This window comes from Rutilus rutilus (assembly GCF_951802725.1).
Source record: "Rutilus rutilus genome assembly, chromosome: 4".
NCBI lineage: Eukaryota > Metazoa > Chordata > Actinopteri > Cypriniformes > Leuciscidae > Rutilus > Rutilus rutilus.
In genome coordinates, this window is record NC_140212.1 from 47,643,119 (window position 1) to 47,657,024 (window position 13,906).

At 37.8% G+C, this 13,906-nt stretch overlaps 1 protein-coding gene across 1 annotated transcript in view; it reads left to right on the forward strand.

Annotated features, from left to right (window-relative positions):
• Nucleotides 1-2,534, forward strand: part of LOC311289534 (NACHT, LRR and PYD domains-containing protein 3-like) — a 58,146-nt gene extending 55,612 nt beyond the window's left edge. Inside the window, exons 11-12 of the mRNA XM_084407611.1 lie at nucleotides 1,407-1,453; nucleotides 1,584-2,534. Coding sequence (XP_084263737.1) covers nucleotides 1,407-1,453; nucleotides 1,584-2,128 — 592 coding nt within the window. The 3' untranslated portion in view covers nucleotides 2,129-2,534. The remainder of the gene's footprint in view (nucleotides 1-1,406; nucleotides 1,454-1,583) is intronic.
• The last annotated feature ends 11,372 nt before the right edge of the window (nucleotides 2,535-13,906 follow it).

Here is a 13,906-nt window from a genome sequence, read left to right on the forward strand (position 1 = left end):
AATAAAGAGTGGCGGGAAATTGAACACAATGAACACAGAAGGAAGTCCAGAATCAAACTGACATGCAACATTAGCCCCCCCTTCCGGAAGATGCCGTGTAACATCCCAGGGGTGGGAGGGTGGTTGCCCTGAAGGCTGACGAGGAGGTGGAAGACTCTAGGGCAGAGTCCGTGGTTCAGGAGACCATGGCAGGCCAGTGCAGAGCCGACAGTTCAGGGGGCTATTGATGGAAATGACTCAGGACTCGGGACGAGGACGGACACTGGAGATTTAGGTGAGTCGGCCATCTTGAATGAGACCATCTTGAATGTCATGGTGGCGGCCATTTTGTGACGAGACAAGCCTGTCTCTGTCTGTTGTGTGGAAAAAGACACTCAATGCATGATCGGGGAAGGAGATAAGGCACGCCGGGTCGAGGAATGGCGCGGTATGAGCCTCGAGAGAAAGCTGGTCCTGCTCTAGGCAAAGCAGTTGTACTGCTGGATCCATCTTTTGTTTTGGGTCGGTTCTTCTATTACGGTGGTGGTGCTCAGAAATGCACACGACTCGGAAGAATGTTGGAAGGAAGACATTATTCATCAAAATACATTGGAACCAGGAAAATGCAGGAGACACACAACCAAACATTGACGAGGACCAATGAAGATAATCTTTGGACCAAGCTGCACAGAAATGGCTGAACAGATTTTTGATATTCGCTACCATTTCTGAGAAATTCGTCTCTGAAGTTGATGTTGTTAGCGTCAACTGAGTGGCGTAAGCTGCTAAACCACGTGCAACAAACCCGAACCATTCCGGTCGTGGGTTCGAATCCTGTGTGGCACGTGCCCAGACCGCAAGAGGTACTGTGGCCAAAAGTGGTGCAAAAGTTGCTTCTGTTCCAGACATGGTGTCTTTCTGAGAAGGAAATCATTAAATATAACGTTGTGCATTTATATAAAAATTCCTCATTTTGAGTTGATTCTCACTTGAACTTTGGAACTTCGGCATCTTGGTGAAAACACATTTGCCCAGTGGGGCAAAGAGATAAGTGACAGGCATCTGACCCAGAGATTGTGGGTTTGAGTCCCGTGTAGTACAACGTTATAAAATTGTGTGTAATGTTGTGTCATTTTAATTGCTTTATTATCAGAGTAAGCATTGTACTAGTTAATCTTTCTTCCTCTAGTATTAGGAATAAGTATTTTTTTTGTTAATTCTGTGTTCATTCTCATCTGAACTTCTGTTCATTTTGAGTTCATTTTCACCTGTACTTCTGAACCAGCTGTTTTTCCATGTATGTTCAATTTCTGCTGTTTTTGCTCTTCCTGCTCCGTATTGCAGGCTTGTCCCCGAAATTCTGCTTTCAGCTATATTTTGATGTTGTGTTTGTTTACTGATTGAATGTGACTCTGTGTGTTTTATAGTGTGGATCATGGAGGAAAATCCAGGATTACAGCTGGACTACACAAATGTATGTCTAAACAAATAAACACTCACACACTTTCTCACACACTTTCTTACACACACACACACACACAAACAAACACACAGTTATAACACAACAACAAAGACTAAAACTGTGTATCTCATCTTTTGTTCAGATGCCTATTTTCTCTCACTGGATTCAAACACAGCACACAAGCGTATCAGTTTGTCTGAGGAGAACAGAGAGGTGACATTAGTGGAAGAGTCTCAGACGTATCCTGATCATCCAGACAGATTTGACGTGGTTTCTCAGGTGTTGTGTAGAGAGAGTGTGTGTGGACGCTGTTACTGGGAGATTGAGTGGAGTGGTCCTGGTGTTTGTATATCAGTGTCATATAAGAGCATCAGCAGGAAGGGATATGGGAAAGACTGTGTGTTTGGAAATAATGATCAGTCCTGGAGTTTGTTCTGCTCTCCATCCAAATACTCATTCAAACACAATAGCATAGAGTCTAAAGTCCCTGTAGAGTCCATCAGCAGTAGAATAGGAGTGTATGTGGATCACAGTGCAGGAACTCTGTCCTTCTACAGCGTCTCTGACACACTGAGCCTCATACACACAGTCCAGACCACATTCACTCAACCGCTCTATCCTGGGTTTAGTCTTTATAATGTTGGATCATCATTGAAATTTAATGAATGTGTTAATGAATCAGAATAGACTGTAGAGAAATTCTACCCATAATGCTTTGCGCTGCATGATAAATCAGTGACAGTAAGATGTTCTAGATGTAGTCTGTTATTTTATTTTCATTACATTAATACTGTATCAGTAAAATAACATGTCAGAATAAAAATGTGTGTAATATATCCTGACTGTAAGATCAGTGTGTATGTGTGTGTGACGATCTGTGTATCTGTGCTTTAATCAGCCTACAGTTGTTTTTACTGTAGTGTCACATTTATAATTTGTATTATTACTATCAAAATTACCCTGCATTTGAAAAGTACCTTTCACAAACATCAATCATGAAGAACATGTAATTCTTATATTTAATCATTATAAAATATTTTTTCTTTGTTTGATTATTCTCTGTTGGTTCTAATAAAATGTCAAATCATCTTTAGATCGGGTTTTAATTCATGATGAGTATGTGAAATGTCTGAATGTTGTATGACTCATGAACATTATCGTTTCCCCACATGACAGAAATGATCTTCAGGAAAGTTTCTGATATTATAAAATATGACATTAATCAGGTAATTTAATAAAATGTTTTTAGTGTAACTATGGTAAAGCCATATTAAATTACTATAGGATCTATTTCAAGCATTGAAAGAAGCTGCCAGAATATTTACTTTTTAAATTATTTATTTTTCTTTTGAATTAACATAAAATAATTATTTTATTTACTAAAATGTGTAAAAATTTTCAAATATGTATAAACTTTACTTAATTGAACTGAACAAGTATTACCTTGCAATACCATGCAAATATTACTTTAGCTGAAGTATTTGTCAATTCTGGGGTCCTTTTTATTAATTGAATATTTAAATTTGAACAAATAACTCAAGAAATATGGGATAATGAAATGGTTATGCTGTCAAAATATAGGGATGAGTATGATGTCGATGACAGTTCAGATGAGGAATATGTGCCACCTTTATGTTTGCGGTATGTTCTTTTTATTCTTAATGAATGTAAAACCAAAAAGTTACACATTTACTTTAGTTCTGGTATAGGAAATGCTAAAAAAAAAAAAAAAAAAAAAAAAAAAAAGATTCACAAAGTATTCCTTTTAACATTGATGATTTCCCTGTGATTGGGCTTGATGAAACTGTGCATGACGAAGTGGATTGTACTGAGTCTGCCTTCACTGAGCAGGAACATATTCTTTGTGGGAAAGCATGCTTGAATTGTCTATGATGACAATTTGAAACTGCTTGCAAATGTTCTTCAGTTTCCATTGAATGCGTGTACTTTCAAAGAACACACCCCAAATATAAAATATGATGCTCTTCCACCCTTCACAATGAAACTAACATCAAGAGGAACTGCTACAGTCTTACAATGGGTAATACTATTGGTTGTTTTCTTGTAACTATTAATTCACAGAGTAGTTTAAAGAATTTAGAATAGATGTTTGAGAGTTTTAAGTTAAAACACAGTTCTCAAATGCAAGGAGGGGATTTCATGCTGGCAAGCAACATCTTGCTGTCTGGCAACAACTATGCAAAGATAAAACTTATTTTCCAGTTCATGAACATGGGCGTTGTTGCCAAAAACACATTTTACAGTATTCAAGATGCATACTGCACAAATGCTGTAAAGGAATTCTGGAAAATTAAGAGAGCTGAGGTGATTCAGCGCCATCAGTCCAAAGATGAGGTTGTGGTCCTAGGTAAGTCTTAACCTTTGCTGACATTTTTTGCATTGTTGTTACATTTTTTTTTTTTTTTTTTTTTTGAACTTACATTTTTATTAATTCTTGACAGAGCAGTTACATGCATCAGCAATAATTAACATATATGTTACTAGTGTACAGTCTTGAAAAGAAAAAAGAATATATTTCAGCATTACATTTTGCATTTCCATGTGATTTCAGCATCACCATACAACCCTAAGAAAAAGATTCACTTTTGGTGGCAGAGCCGGGACCCATAAACCAGAACCCTAACTTGTTGGACCTTTACATGAATAAAACTTCTGCTGGACCCCATCGTAGACTAAAAACAGATTTCTGAAGTCGTAATGAGTATGTTATCTTTTCCATTTGATACAGTTCCCGTACTTTTTGAACCCAATCGTTGTAGAAGGGAGGCTCTACTTGCATCCACTTAATTGTGATGCATTTCAAGGCTGCTGTGAGCAGAACATTTAATAGATATGATTTAGCACGTCCTTGCACACTAGCTGGCATAATACCGAGTAATGCAACTGTTGCATCCTTCGGAATGACCTCCTGAAAAATCTGGTTTATAGCCTTGTACACCTCATCCCAGTAGTTTTGTAATATAGGGCATGACCAAAAAATATGTGTATGATTGGGCACTGCTGACCCACGGTTTCTCCAGCACAAACTTGGAACTTTGGGATCTATCTTAGCAACTACATCTGGGGTCCTGAAATATCTACTAATAATTTTCCATTTATATTCCCGCCACGTGTTTGAACTTGTAACCCGATGTGCCCCAGTCCACACTCCCTCCCACATTTCGTCAGAAATAGTTTTGGCCGTCTCTGCTTCCCATCTTTGTTTTGTCCGAGTGGGCCCATTAAAATTCATTGACAAAAAAAATTTATATAACTTTGTTATCAGTTTCTTATCCCCTTCACCTTTTTGGAATTGAATCAGGATGTTCTCAATTGGTGTGGGGTTTAGTATTTTTCCCCAGACCTTATGTGAAGTCAAAAAAGAGCGCAACTGTAAATATCTAAAGAAATCACTTTTCTTGAGATGAAAGTGCCTATGTAACTCTTCAAATGACATAAGGTTGTTCCTGTTGATTAGCTGATGTAAAAACGTAAGCCGCTGTTCAGCCCATTTTGAAAAACTTTTGTCTAAAGAATTGGGAGCGAAGGATTTAATATATCCGATGCTTGTTAAAATTGATAAACCTCTTGGCAACTTAAATGCAACTCGTACCTTGTTCCAAATGTTAAGCGTGGTTCTAGTCCACAACGGCAGTTCTTTTATTGGGATATCTAAAAATGGCAATACATTGAATGGTTCAGAGCATGTTGTTTGTTCAATACTAAGCCACCTCGTCTGAGAATCTCCTTGGATCCAAGAAATTAAAGGTTTTAACTGTGCTGCCCAGAAATAATATTTAAGAACTGGAAGATTAAGCCCCCCTTCTCCCTTAATCAGTGGGGTTCCTACCTTCTTTATGTAATACAACTATTGTCGCATCAGACCAGGATGGTGCCATTGTTTTGGTTTCTAAACTGTAACGATATGCTTCTAATAAGTGTGGAGTAAGGATATCTATAAAACATTTATAGAATTCATTGATGAAACCATCCGGGCCAGGACATTTATTATTCTTAAGGTATGAAATAACGTTTTCAATTTCCCCTTCTCGGAATGGCTCGTCTAATTGTTTAGCTATTGTATCAGATAATTCAGAGACATGTATATTTTGTAAGTAATTTGCTATTCTAGTTTCATCAGAACAGGTATCAGTGTCTTGGTATAAAACCTTATAAAACTCTGAAAATGCTTCAGCTATTTCTTTAGGTTTTAGGATGAATTTATTGGCCGATTTTAGTTTTTGAACTACATTTGATGACTGTTGTTTTTTAAGTCTAAAGGCCAAAAGTCTGCTCGCTCTATTTCCATTTTCATAATACTGCTGTTTGGCAAAACGAAGGTTACCCTCAATCTTTCATGATAGTAAGTCTTGAAGCTCTCTGCGGGTCTTATTTAAATCATTCTGAATTCTTGGTTCCCTACCCTTTTTATGTTCATGTTCGAGATCTCTGATTTTATCTTCTAAGTCTTTTTGTTTGGCTATCTTTTGTCTTTTTTTTGCCGTCGCGTAGGATATGATACTGCCTCTTAGATAGGCCTTTGCACAGTCCCACAACATGATAGGAGATGTTTCAGGAGTGTTGTTAATATCCAAATAACTCTTAAACTCAGCTTTAACAAAAGTAATGAAATCCTTGTCATTAAGGAGAGAGGCATTAAGTCTCCATTGCTTGAAAGATGGTGTCAAGCCTATATCCCACTGGAGAGTAACAGGTGCATGATCAGAGATTGTGATGGGCAATATTGTGATATCTTCAATTCTATGTAGTTCGGCTTTAGCAGTAAAAAAGTAATCTATTCGTGAGTAGGATGCATATCGATTTGAATAAAAAGTAAAATTTCTCTCCTTTGGGAATTTGGATCGCCACACTTCCACTAACCCAGCTTCTACAGATACATTTTTAAGCATTTTACCCATCTTAGATATGGGGGTTTGAGAAGCTGATTGTCTATCTAAGTTTGACATCACGCAATTAAAATCTCCCCCCATAATCAGAAGGCTGGAGCTGTACTCTGCAATCATATTGAAAACTGACTTAATAAACCCTGGTACATCTTCATTGGGAGCATATACATTTATAAAGGATACTGCTGTTCCATCAATTGTCCCATTTACCAATAAAAATCTACCCTCCCTGTCTTTATGCATTAATGTTTCAGTAAAGTTAATTTGCCTATGTATTAAAATGGCAACGCCCCTTTTCCTACCAGAACAATGTGACGAGAAGTAAACTATCCGCCCAAGACTTGTTTAATTTCTGATGTTCAGCATCTGATAGGTGTGTTTCCTGTAAAAGTGCTACGTGACACTTTAATTGTCTGAGTTGCAATAGTACTTTCTTTCTTTTGATTGGACTATGCAGACCCTTCACATTATAACTTGTAACAGTTAATGTACTCATGGCTAATTTAAAAGATGTATTGTAATATTAAATTGTACTGGGGGCAGAGACCTGACAGAGCACCAATAATTTGAGCGAAGTGAATGCTGGAAACCATGATGATTAAATCAAATGAAAACACTAATGCTTTGTTGTACATTTTTTCTAAAGTTAGCAAAACTGAAATACAAATGCTCTGTTGTTTTTTTGATGTAATTATATCCCCGGGGAACAAAAGGATCAGAACGCAAAAAAACAAAATAAACATTAAAGGTGTATGTTAATAACATAGTGCAAAAAAGTGGGTTTAAGTCCCTAGCCACTATATTAAGCAGCAACAAACACAACCAAAGAAAGTTGGCTGTGTACAATAACAGTTAAAAGGAGAGAGATTAAAGAGAGAGAAAAAAAGGTGTTGGAGCTCAGGCTCCTGCAGGTATACATAAAAGTAGGTAATTAAACACATAAAAATTACCAATAGTATTAATACCAACGGTATAGATGATTCTATACTCAGTTTCAGTTCTAACTGAGAGTTTGTAGTATAATAAAAAAATAAAATAAAAAAAAAACCTGGTTAGAAGCAACAATGTTAGACACATTTCCACTAATAAAACCAGTTAACAAAAGCAAAATAGCAGACCATACTCACAGTTAGTGGTTGGACAACTTAAACCAGTATTTCAGTCATGAAATTTACTGGTCCAATTCGTACCAAATCAGCGTTTAAGATTCAGACACAGTCTACGTTTCAGTTTCGGTGGTTGTAGCGAGGATGGTCTTCTTGATGTAGTCCATAGCCCTAACGGCGTCGCTGAACTCTTTACTGTCCTCCTTGTACGTGATCTTAAATCTTGCAGGGTAAAGTAGTCCAAAACGCACGTCCCTTCGACCTCTTAGAGCTTTCCGTGCATCCGTGAAGGCGGCGCGTGCTTTGGCCACACTGGTGGTGTAATCTGGAAAAATTGCTATTCTTTTACCATTGTAGATCAGCGGTGATTGGTCTTCGGCGTCTCCATCATAATGCAGCTTGGCAATGATGACACGGGGTCTTTTTGTATCTCCCGGTTTTTTAGGTGCGAACGCTCGGTGTGAGCGGTCGATTTTTACATCCCGGTCCATCCGCAGAGCCTCTTTAATAATTTTAGAGACCTCTTTAGGGCTGGCAGAGTCCGGCTGCTCCTCACCGCCGACTATTCGGATATTTCCGCGTCTCAGCCTTCCCTCCATGTCCTCACACTTGTCCCGTAGTTTGACCAGCTCACTCTGAAGTTCAGTCACAGTAGTCTTAAGTGTATTCACCTCATCAGACCATGATGACAGACCACCTTTCACATCTTCAATGTCCGTCTCGATGGTGGCGATTTCTGCTCGAATAGCAGTAGCATTGCTGGCTATTTCGGCCCTCGCAGCGTTAATGTCGGCCCTAAGTGTAGTGAACTCCTCAGACAGTGCACTCCTCATTTCCTCTCTTATAATTTTGGAAAGTTCTCCTCATATAGAGGCTAAGATATCAGCTTTTATCTCCTCGCTCATACCAGAGCTCGTAGATTGTGGAACGTTGTCTTCTGGAGTGTGCTGCCTAGTGGATCTGGTGTTAGCCTCTAGCTTTGATGCGCTACCGTGATACTTGAATTTGCGAAGTTTATCCGCCATTTAACATGAAACGTCGGCAGGAACCGACTTCTTTAAAGTCCCAAACTATTATCGATCCAGTTTAAGTCCCCTTTAGTTATAAGTTGCCATTTTTAAAACATAAATGTTCATAAACCTGCAGGAGCTATGAAATATCCGTCTTCACTCCATCCGCCCCCCCATTGTTGATACATTTTAATCACGATTTTCCTTTTTATTCACTTTATCATGTGTTTGTACAAATTACAGCTGATGGAAGAATGGACTCTCCAGGTAATCTTTTTTTTTTCTTCAACAAACTGCTTACCAAAAAAGTGTGTGGATGAATGTTGCATGCCTATATTTCTGCTTCCAGGTCACTGTGCACAGTACTGCACTTATACCACTATGGAAAATGACTCAAAGGACATAGTTCATGTGGTAACAATAGATAAAAGAGAGACCCAGAGAAACTCTGTTATCATGGAAAAAGAGGCTTTTATTCAGACTGTTGACCAGCTTCATAAAGCACTGAAGCTGAAGGAGGTAGTTACAGATGCACTCAGGCAGATATCTGCTTTGATGGGTAAGCAATGTGTACCATTTGTAATACATTACGCTATTAAATAATTTAAACCTGATGTGTCTAAAGTCAGTCCTGGAGGGCCACTGTCTGCAGAGTTTATCTGCAACCTCTATTTACCAACACTTCTGAACCAGCTTATAAAGATCTAACTAGGCACACTAGTAGGCACACTAGTAGGCACACTAGAAACTTCCTGGCAGGTGTTTTGGAGCTGGTTGGAGCTAAACATTGCAAGACAGTGGCCCTCCAGGACAGAGTTTGGACACCTGTTTTGAAGGCAAATACTGTTAATATTACATACTGTTATGATGTCATGTGCAGATCCAGTGAAAGGCAGATACAAGGATCATGGGATTGTACATTCTCTGGACATGTGGCATGGAGCAAAGAACCTTGCAAAAAGACTGCATGCTGTTAGTGTTGCAGTGCTGCATATGTTCTTTAGTCACATTGATGTTCACAAAACAGGTTACTAAAGACCTTTTTTTTCTTAGGCTGGGATGATAGCTGGCCAACACATAATTTTGATCTGGATAAAAGACATCGTAAACCATTTTTGGTTGTGTTGTTAGGAAGCAGATAACAGAGAACAGTTCATGGTAAGACTTGTGGTTTTTGTTTTGTTTTTCTTCATAATAATAATTTAGTATTACTGACAGTATTTGTGTTTTTTAGGGTCTTTGGACTGGTGTGCTTCATCATGTGATTAACAAACATACATGGGCCTTTGGACAATGTCATCATGGCAGCGTGGAGGCTGACCACAATAAGGAATGGATGAAACCTGGCTCTTTTGCACATGAGGCCTTGTCCAGGATTGTTCTTGATGCAAGATGGCTCAAAGGAATTGACAAGTATCTTAGATTCAGGTAATTATGTGCTAATATTTCATTTTGCAATAAGTTTGTCTATTATGAACTTTATCTTGTGGTCACAGCCGTTTATTTACACTTATTGTTAAAGGTCAATAGATAATGTTTGTTTGTGTTTTACATGTAACTCCAGGACAACTGCTGAACTAGAGTCATTTCAAAATCACATTTTGGTGTACGCCAGCAAGAGATTTGCATTTTCACCACCTGTTTATGAGGCCAGAACCTTACTTGCTGCGCTGGACTACAATCATCATAATCATCGTCCAGTATTGGTGAATGCAGAGGGCAACAAAATGTGAGTAAACTTCAATGGTAAATTGTCAATAATAAATGTATTGCGGTCTATACCATGCCAATAAAATCTTTTGATTTAACTCTACCTTCATGTCTTAGGTACAGGAGGCAGTACAACAAAAAATCAAAAAGGAGGTTTGTTTATGCATTAAAAACAACCAAAGACTACATGTACATCCCAGAACTGCAGAGGTCTATTGTCGTGAAAAGACTAGATTCTGCTTCAGGTTTGTCAAGAAGGAGGACATTGAAGCCTGATGACCCCAGAGCCCTGGGCAACTTACCAGACGTTCCTCCTCCACCAACTGCAGAGTTAGTTCAAGCTCAACTTCACAGAGGAGATGCAAGTATGACATAATTACATAAATTGCTTGAATTGTGTATGCTGCATAGGAACAATATTTACTGTGTTAATGTTATCTTTCTTTCAGGATCTTGCATGATTTACCCAGAGCTGTAATCACCTATTACAAAACAATGTTTTCAAGGTAAACATGACTAATATGACATTAATTTACATTATGTAATATCATTGTGTGTTTTTTTTCTAGATTATATCCTAGGTGGTTTGCTGTTATACTCCACTACTGGAATATCATATATTTGTACAGATGCCAATGTGCAGTTTGTTTTTAATTTATTAACATACTGTAGGATGTGTGGATCTCACCAAGAGCGTGACATATATCTATGTAGTTTGAACAGTGTGTATTAAAAAGCATTATTTTGTTTTTAGATTGTAATGTTACAATGTTAGAATGTAATGTGATTTGACACCTTTTTGCACATAATAGATAGACTGCAAGGCTGCATCTCCTCAACAATAAAAGCAGCAACCAATTTGTTGAGTTCAGTTGAACTAATTGTTTTACCTGGTGGTGAACGTGAACTGAAATCAAGCTTTTGTTGTTTAGCTTGAGGCGGGGAGCAGGTATATCATTCGGCTCCCTCTCTCTTCCAACCCTGTAGTGCTGTGCTTTGCAGGCAGATGTTTTTTTTTAAATTTGAAGTGGTGTTTTTTGCAGTTGATAAGAGCTTTTCACCTACACATAATCTACATTTAACGACTATTCCCTTCTCCTTTCCTTTGACGATTTCAAAAATAGTGAGAATACTTCCATGGCAGTAATGTAATGCTCTGGCCTGCCGTTTCCGTTTCTGACTAGCGTCTGCTACGTGCGCGATTCTGCGTGACTATGTTCATTTTAATTCAGTACTTAATTGTTTTTGAATGCACATTAATTTAACTGAAAAGTAACTCGCATTACTTTTTTTAAAAAGTAACTCAAATATTAATGTGTACACATTTGGCAAGTTATGCGTTACTTTACTTGTTACTCAAAAAAGTAATATTATTACGTAACGCACGTTACTTGCATATAACACATATGAACCACAACACATATTCTGTCTAATTTTCTAGGCCTACATGCTTTATTGAAATTAAACTCCACGTTTCCATTGATTGTAAAGTTAGACAATGAAAACGGTAGATCAAACGCAGGCGGCTGCATGTTTGCAGAGTTTGTTTTCACAAATACTATATTGAACTACTAAAACTAGCCTAACATAATTTAACAAAAAAAAAGAAAGAAAACCCTCTCAGGCTAAGAACAGTAGGACAAATGAATACAAAAGAACAAAAACACAAATGAAATAGACCAACCTGAAAACTTCAAGCAGAAATATATACTATACAAATTGATAAAAGTAAAAATAAAAAAACTGCACAGTCCTTATTAAGTTAAATATACATTTATGCTTATTAAGTGATTCAGTTAAGAGCAGTGATTTTCTCTTTGTCTTATGTTGTTTGGTTAACATTTATTAGACAATAATAATAAATAAAACGAGTGGTCAATCATCTACAATCTCCTATTGGTTGAAGGGTCGCACGGTGCCGGAGCTAAAACCCTTTGTACAAAACTGCTTTGCACAGCTTTTTTCTTGATTTGCCACTCGGCACTTTAAGAGTTTGTTCTGTTTGATGCATTCTTAGTTAGTGGAAGAGACACAACTAATAACAAGCGTAAAAAATGATGGCTCTGTTTCCTGAATGTGCTCCTTGAGAAAAAACATGCTCAGCTCTGACAAACTGACTGATCAAGGACATCTTTCCCCGAAGATGACTGGAGAATAAACCGCTCCGCCGATCTGACCACCTTCACTGTACCTTCATGGGGAATCATCAGCCTCCATTGGTTTTCACTGTGAGTAGCTCTGATCACATGATGCAGATACAGCGTCTGCCACCAAGCACTGATCACAGGACAGCTTGTCAGCCATGTTTCCTGAAGCCGGACCATGAGATGGTGGACAATGGCCTGCAGTAGGATTGTTATTCCAGGCCCCTAAAAAAACAAACACACACAACACTTGAGGAATGATCCACCTAAAAATGAAAAATTTGCAGACTATGTCCCCTTAGGCAATCCAAGATGTATAAGACTCTCTTTCCTCATCAGAACAAAAAAACTTTATCAGAAGTAACTTTAATCAGGATATACACGTCAGTTTTTTTTTTTTAAACTGTATGAAGTAATATCACCTCACATCAAGACCCAATTGCTTAGTGACAGAGATGTCAGTGGTCTTCTCAAACATTATTCCCACACTGGGGATTTTTTGTCAACTCTGCCACTGAGGATTTCCACCATTTCTTCAATGATATGGCTGCTTGTATATTTGCTGTTGGCACTGACCTAGAGGCAGAAAAGTAGTAAAGATGGCCTACTTGACAGTGATTATGTAGAAATCTTCGATTTACAATATCATAACTATATTTCTGCAGTATTTACATTCAAACCTTCAAAATAAGCACAGCCCAATTGCTTGCGTCAGGAAATAATGGGCTCAAAGCTGGTGTGCTGGGGCCACTTTAGATTGAGGCAGTCATGTATTATTTTGAAGCAGCCTTCAAAAAACCCTTGGTCCATGTCCACTTGTGCATCTTTGGCACGCTGCAGTGTTCTCCCTAAAGACACACAATAATTCATTTTGAAAACAACCAATTACATTTTTTTTGTAATTTAAGGCTTTTGTAAAAGTGTTACTGAGTGATGTTAAAATTACATAAACATCAGGTTTGCGTTAATACACTCCTAAATGACCTGGCAACTGAATACCCTCGCCTAACTTGATCCTCTCCATCGCCGCTCATTTCCACTATTTGCATTACTTTTAGACTTGATAAATCAGTAACATGAATTATTACTTTTGTAACTGCTTCTTGTAATTATCAGGTGTCTGTACTGGTTCAACTGCTCTCGTGATTCTCTATTCTCTTCCTCACAAAATCACCGATCGCTGATTCTACAACAAGCCATATCTGCAAAGCTGAAAGCATTACACTACTGGGATGTAATGTTAATTTAGGGAAACTTTTTAAGAAATTGAAGATACTTGGATGCAAAAGAAACAATATTAACCTGAATATTCACCCGTTCACAAAAAGACAATGCTCTTTAGCATTCAATAGTTCTACATATACTCTGCTATTATTAACTTTAATGTGATTACTGATTAAATGAAACCATAAATATGAACTAAAACCGCCAGTATGTGGCAGCAAGTCTTTGCTTGGAACTATTTCTGTTGGCGATATTGACAATATTGTGCCTAAAAATTGCTACTTAATATTAACTCTTTGTTTATTGAACTAATGTATAAAATAGTGTTTCTCGTCTGGTGGGTTGCAAGACCTTTTTGAGTGGG